The 6,442-nt window shown below is 42.1% G+C and overlaps 1 protein-coding gene across 1 annotated transcript; it reads right to left on the bottom strand.

Moving 5' to 3' along the window:
* Positions 1-1,860: 1,860 nt before the first annotated feature.
* LOC125531489 (MADS-box transcription factor 56-like) lies at positions 1,861-5,308 on the bottom strand. Its single transcript, XM_048695881.1, has 8 exons — positions 5,185-5,308; positions 4,953-5,085; positions 3,918-3,999; positions 3,172-3,233; positions 2,994-3,093; positions 2,849-2,890; positions 2,661-2,702; positions 1,861-2,506 (listed from the first exon to the last, which is right to left on the bottom strand). Exons 1-8 carry the CDS (start codon positions 5,306-5,308, stop codon positions 2,324-2,326), a joined length of 768 nt encoding a protein of 255 aa, XP_048551838.1. The 3' UTR covers positions 1,861-2,323.
* Positions 5,309-6,442: the final 1,134 nt, after the last annotated feature.

The following is a 6,442-nucleotide window of genomic DNA, read 5'->3' as shown; positions in this document are numbered from 1 at the left end:
ACTTCTTGATGAAAACACATGGGCAATCAGCACTATTGGAGTAACCTTTCCGAAGAAGGAACTCGCTGAGTCGGTTGTACCACATCCGTCTCGACTGCCTTAAGCCATATAGTGACTTATTTAGCTTTACACAATACATGTTGCGTTTTGCATTTTTATTCGGGACAGAGATTCCATCAGGAACCTTTATATATATGTCCGAATCTAGTGACCCATAAAGATATGCGGTCACGACGTCCATCAACTGCATAGATAGACGATTTTGCACTGCCAAAGCTATAAGATATCGGAAAGTGGTTGCACTCATTACTGGAGAATATGTTTCAGTGAAATCAATGTCGGGTTTCTGCGTGAAACCATGTGCTACGAGCCTTGCTTTATATCTCACCACCTCATTGTTCTCATTCCGTTTCCGGAGAAAAACCCATTTGAATCCCACAGGGAAAACACTGGGAGGTGTAGGTATTGCTTCAGTGAATACCTTTCTTTTGTTAAGCGAGGCAATTTCTGCTTGGATTGCATCCTTCCATTTAGGCCAGTCGGAGCGCTTTTGGCACTCAACGATAGACCTTGGATCATGATCAGTGAGAAGGGTATCTGCAATCTTTTCAGCAAAATATATGTCGACAGTCGTAGTCTTACGGTCAAATGATTCTCCAGAATCAACATAGTTGATGGAAATTTCCTGCACCCCTAGTGACTCTTCGTGATTTCCCAATACGATCGAGTCTGGGTGTTCCGATGTCCCAGTCAGTTTTTGCACACTGGAACTGGGTTGTGGAGGTTGCCCTTCCACTGGGTGTATACTTCCCATCAGGTGTTTGTCAACGTTGAGTTGACCTGCATTTACTGACTCCGAGATTTTTCTCCTCGATTTCCTTTGCTGCTTGCTAGAAACATGCTCCGGGTCAGAGGCCGTACTACTCCCCCTCTTTTTAGGGATAGAGAGTTGAATGGTTTTTATTGGTACCTCCACTCTTTCTGGCACGTTTCTGGCCGGGTTTAAGGATTTTGTAACACCTTTCAAATCAGTAAATGAATCTGGCAGATTATTTGCAAGATGTTGCAAATTAATGATCTTTCGAACTTGAAGTTCGGTCTCATGGGTACGTGGATCAGAGGATGAAATGGAATGAGCATTCCAATCAATTTCCGGGCATTCTTTCTGGTACTTGAAATCTCCCCCTAATGCCGGAAAATGTTCCTCATTAAATATGCAATCCGCGTGACGGGTTGTGAACATCTCCCCAATCAGGGGTTCCAGGTACTTAATAATCGACGGCGATTTGTACCCCACATAGATCCCCAACTTCCTGTGTGGGCCCATAGATGTCCGCTGTGGTGGTGAGATCGGGATGTATGCAGCACATCCGAACTTACGCAGATGGGAAATGCTTGAAGGATTTCCACGTACCAATTCCAGAGGGAAAGAACTGTGATATGCAGTTGGCCTCAATTGTATCAAGTCAGCAGCGTGCAAAACAGCGTGGCCCCAACAAGAGATTGGCAAGTTGCAATTCGTCAACAAAGGTCTTGCAATGAGTTTGATCCTCTTAATCAATGCTTCAGCCAAACCATTTTGTGTATGGACATATAGAACAGAGTGTTGAACTTCAATCCCCAAAGCCATGCAATAATCATTGAAAGCACGTGAAGAGAATTCTGCAGCATTGTCCATTCGAATTGACTTAATTCGACTTTTAGGATAATGGGCTTGCAACTTAATGACTTGCCTCATTATCTTGGCAAATGCATGGTTTCGTGTGGATAGAAGACACACATGTGACCATCGTGTAGATGCGTCAATCAGAACCATGAAATACCGGAAAGGTCCAGACGTGTGGATAGAAGACACACATGTGACCATCATGCTGATAACGTATTTTGAATCAGAATGATCGAATCCTTTGATCGATGGTTACAGGCCCCCTTTTATATGTCCCGAAGAGACACGACGATTCCTCGAGGAGGCGTCGGTTCCAGGAGATCGAAGGGAGACATCGGTTGCGGGACAAACTGCAACGACGGTTTTGGGCAAGGGGAGATTTTACCCTAATTACAGAATTATTTTTAACAAGAATGCCTCCCCTAGTTCCATTTGCCGGCCGTTGCGCAAGAAACAATTGGTGTACTGGCGTTTCACCTTCAGTCGTCAGAGGTTCTCTGCAGGTTTGTCATCGTCGCAGCCGCTAATTTAGCTTTGCAAGAGATTATAGATTCTGTCTAAATATAGAGAATAACAGAAATGGTGGACTACTGATTGGCCACTTCATGCATCTGTAGAGAGTTTATTTGTGTGAGGCTCAACCTTCCGGCTGATTAGCTATTTGGCTTGACCTGACCGCCGGTTGGAGCAGCGAACCCCGGGCAACCCAATGTAGAGCTCCGTCTCCACGTCCTCGTCGCTCGGTACCGGTTCCTGCTCTGGTGCCAGCTGGCCACGTGGTTGCAGGGGCGTGACGCAGTTCAGGGCAGGAACCACCAGCGAAGCCTCAAGATCGCGCTGCTGCAGCGACAAGATCGACGTCAGTGACTTGGTAGAATTCCATACATAATACATGATGGGTGCGAGACTAATTTGCTATGTTCTCTGTCTCTTGCATATAAGATATCAGGTACTCTGCAGTTTTACTTGCAAACAAAGTATAAGAAGTCATCACCTTTCCACGCAAGTCTTCGTTGTCTTTGAGAAGCGTCCTCTCCTGAACATAGTACAAGAAGCATGCAGAATTAGTTGGCGTGTGTACTGTGAGTTATTTATGTATATAGGCTGCTGTAAGAAAAGAAAAAGGCCATAAGTTAGTCTGGCCTTTGGGGTTATGCATCAGTTGGAGCCTTGGGGGTATACCTTTTCTTTCAGGTTAGCTATCTGCTGTTCGAGCACCTGGGTCTGATGGCAGTGGAGTCAACACATACACAGATTCAGGTTAGTTTGTGTAAAATTGAGCAGCTCACCTGTTTTATAGCAATTCAAGAGTTTTTGACTAGCCAACCTTCTTTCCTCTGATGATGCGGAGACTCTTCTCAATATTTACTTCCAGACAGTTCAGTTCTTCAGCAGAGCACCCTCCTAAATTCTCACCCAAGATCTTTCTGCACCTCATATAATTAAGCATTATTTTTGGCTGTTTACGTATAATCTAGGCTTCAGAAAGTGACAAGATTGCTTACAGCCTCGAAACTTCAAGAGCTTCAAGTTTCTTTGCCAAGCTTACAGTATCGGCTTTGACTTGCTACAGTTCAGAATCCAGATGATTCAGCATAAGAATGTGTGTCGTCACATCACATGCCATACTATAATGCCCAGAGCTAACATTTAAGTCCTTATTATACTGAAAACTAATGGGCAGTATATAACTACATATCATGTTTTTGCTATTAGCATGTGTCCATGTGATATTGCAATAGTGAGCTGGCATAAGTTAGTTGCAACAAAGCTATAGCTCCTGATTTTTAATTGGTTAAATGAAGAATTGCACAATCTTTGAGGGTTTAGATGCACGACCATTCTATTAACATTTGTTTTGCTGTATTCATTGAAGGTGTAGAAGAGTATCCAGTCATTGGTCAACATGACAAATACAGTATTAAAGAGAGCATATTGTGATCATGTTCCTACATTATAAGGGTCGTGCATGTTTTAATTTAGCTATTACGTATCAATTGAATATACAGTGGCGTGTATCAATATATTTAGTTGTCACGCAGGTCATTGACAAATTAATATACTGATGTAAGATACAAGCAAATTGCATCACTGCTATACTGTGTTATGGCTATATTCTGAAAAAGAAGGCCTTAATATATACAAAATGGAGATGTACTATAACTTGATATCACTTGCCAGATATTCACATGATTGTAATGGATTATTCAAGTCTTAATCAACAAAAAAGTTGACATATTAGGATCTTCACCTGTATATCTGGCTGTACTGTCTTGTTATTAACATTATTATCCTTCCTATAAGCCTTATAGCGGTCAATCGATTTCTGCAAGCTGAATCACACATATAATAAGAAAACTAAAGTTAGAACTTAAAAATTATTTTTCTGACAAAAGAAATAAAGATGTTACACATATTTTCTTGAGCGCCAAGAATGCAATCTTTTGTCAGAGGGATCAAGGACATCAAGATATATGTTGGAAATGATAAATACTTCTGAAGGACAAATAAAAACGATAATGAGATATTGAATATAAAACGCCAAGAATGCAGTGTCTTGTCAGAGAGTTCATGAACATCAAGATATGCAAACAATATTGGAAATGATATTTAGTTTTCAAGAAAAAATAAGGTCAATAATGAGATGCTAAAGAGTGTAACATCTGGCTTAAGCTATCCTTCTTATGACGTGTGTCATTTTCATGTTGATGTTTTAAGCCATACAAATTACTCCATAATCAACGCTGGTACTCCCTCCGTTCCAAATTACTCGTCGCAGAAATGGATGTATCTAGAACTAAAATACATCTAGATACATCCATACCTGCGACAAGTAATTCGGAACAGAGAGAGTACATGCTAACTCTCAAAATGGTGTTGGTGATTGTCACAACCTAGATTACGGTGGGGATAATCGTGGGATGTTGGAGGGCGGGGGGAGAGGCTGTTTGGGCTCTGGCTTATTTCTTACTCCCTCCGTTCCGAATTACTCGTCCAAGAAATGAATGTATCTAGATATATTTTAGTTGTAGATACATCCATTTGTGTGACAAGTAATTCCAAACGGAGCGAGTAGATACCAGATTACTTGGCATAGCTGCTCGCAACTACAGTATGTAGGAAGGAACGATCCAATCTAGTAAAGAAAAAGGAACGACCCTAACAGAATCCAAACTAACCAAATTAACAAGACTTGAAGCTCTAGATAACATTAATCTTAGGATTTAGCTCTTGATGATGGTTTGGCAGGTCCTGGACTTTGTAGTGGTGGTAGTGATATAGTTACCGGATTAGAAGAGGCGTCGAACTCCGAATCTCCGATCCCCATCGACCTATCCAGATCGGGGTTCGAATTCGCCCCGACCGTCCTGTGCTCGCTCGCCGATTCGCCGAATCCACAATCGATTCGAAATAGAGCGCTCACTCCTCTGCCCATCGGTGTACGAGGAACACGCGATGGGGCGGGGGATACTCGTTGGCCGGCGCGAGGCAGCGGCTGAAGCATCGGTGCTGGAGACCTGCGCACAGATGGGTAGGTACGTCCGGTGGTTCTCGCGGAGTGAGGGGTGGCCAGGAACTTGAAGTTGGAGGAAGAGGTGGCGGAAAACGGGAGACGGATGTTTGTGTCATGGTGGCGGCCATGGCGCTGTAACTGCGCGTAGCGAGAGTGCAGGGGTTAAATCTCACTTTCCCCATTTTTTGATACTCCCTCCGTAAGACTAGCCACAATGGAGAGTAACATATACTAATAACATACACATATCCTTAAACTATATTACTATCTTCATAGTGGATAGTAACATAAATGTGGTAACATGCAAATCTCCATTTATTATGTTATAAACTTATATTGCATTGAGACATGTGATGTTATAGTAACTAGCTAAGTTACTACTACTACCTCTTTCCTCATTAACTCATTGCCACATAAGCAAATTTGCTGAGTTGGACTCGATGTTACTACTGAAGTTACTCCCACTATGAGTAGTCTAAGAAAACATATGTACTACCTTGGTCTTTGATTTATTGGTTCTCTTAGTAATTTGTGCCAAACTTTAATCTTAGATTTAACTAACAAAATGTTAATGCATATCTAAAAAATGATATCATTGAAAACTATATTCAAATACGGTAATTTTTGTGACATGCACTAAAATTTTGTTAGTTAAATCTATGATCAAAATTTAGTACAAAATACGAAGGAGACAGATAAATCAGGATGGGGATAGTAGTACGATTTAGACATAGGGTCTGTCCCGCTCCCCTCAAAAAATTTAGGCATATGATTTTCCTTTTATCGAGTTTAGGATCTTCCATTGTTGTTAACTATGTGTTCTATATAGCTATAACCGTGTTGCCAATCGAAAACCGTGAAATCGCCAACCTAATCTCTTATTCGCAAATCAGAGATGTATAACCCCTAAGAAATCCCATTTGTATGAGGTAGCGAATTACGAACCACGAGCTCGAATCGTGAATAGAGCGAATCATGAATCTGGTAACTACCGCGATACTGCTTGCCCGCACATGGCACTACTCCTCCCTTCAACAAGTAGCTCGTCCTCAAGCTTGAAAGTGATCAACATTGAAATTCTACCATGTTTTCCCAAGAAGCTTCAGAAGCAGCAGCTCCTTCCGAATGACTAGGAGGTGATGGAATGACCCTTCCATGATCTATCACGGGTCGAGGAGGTACAGGTTGTGATTCACCATGGTAAACCTTTAGGGCATCTTCAGCCCCGCCCCCAGGAAGGCCTCCCCAGGCGATTTTTTCGT

This window comes from Triticum urartu, unplaced genomic scaffold (assembly GCF_003073215.2).
Source record: "Triticum urartu cultivar G1812 unplaced genomic scaffold, Tu2.1 TuUngrouped_contig_7243, whole genome shotgun sequence".
In the NCBI taxonomy this organism is placed as follows: Eukaryota; Viridiplantae; Streptophyta; class Magnoliopsida; order Poales; family Poaceae; genus Triticum; species Triticum urartu.
This window is presented reverse-complemented; position numbering and strand designations above follow the sequence as displayed.

What these genes read in the sequence shown, in the direction of transcription:
- LOC125531489 (XM_048695881.1), bottom strand. Translation starts at nt 5,308, where the DNA reads ATGGCCGCCACCATGACACAAACATCCGTCTCCCGTTTTCCGCCACCT. An exon ending in TCGACGCCTCTTCTAATCCG is followed by an intron (nt 4,000 to 4,952) that starts GTAACTATATCA and finishes TGTGTGATTCAG; the next exon opens with CTTGCAGAAATCGATTGACC. An exon ending in ACGAAGACTTGCGTGGAAAG is followed by an intron (nt 2,507 to 2,660) that starts GTGATGACTTCT and finishes TTGTCGCTGCAG; the next exon opens with CAGCGCGATCTTGAGGCTTC.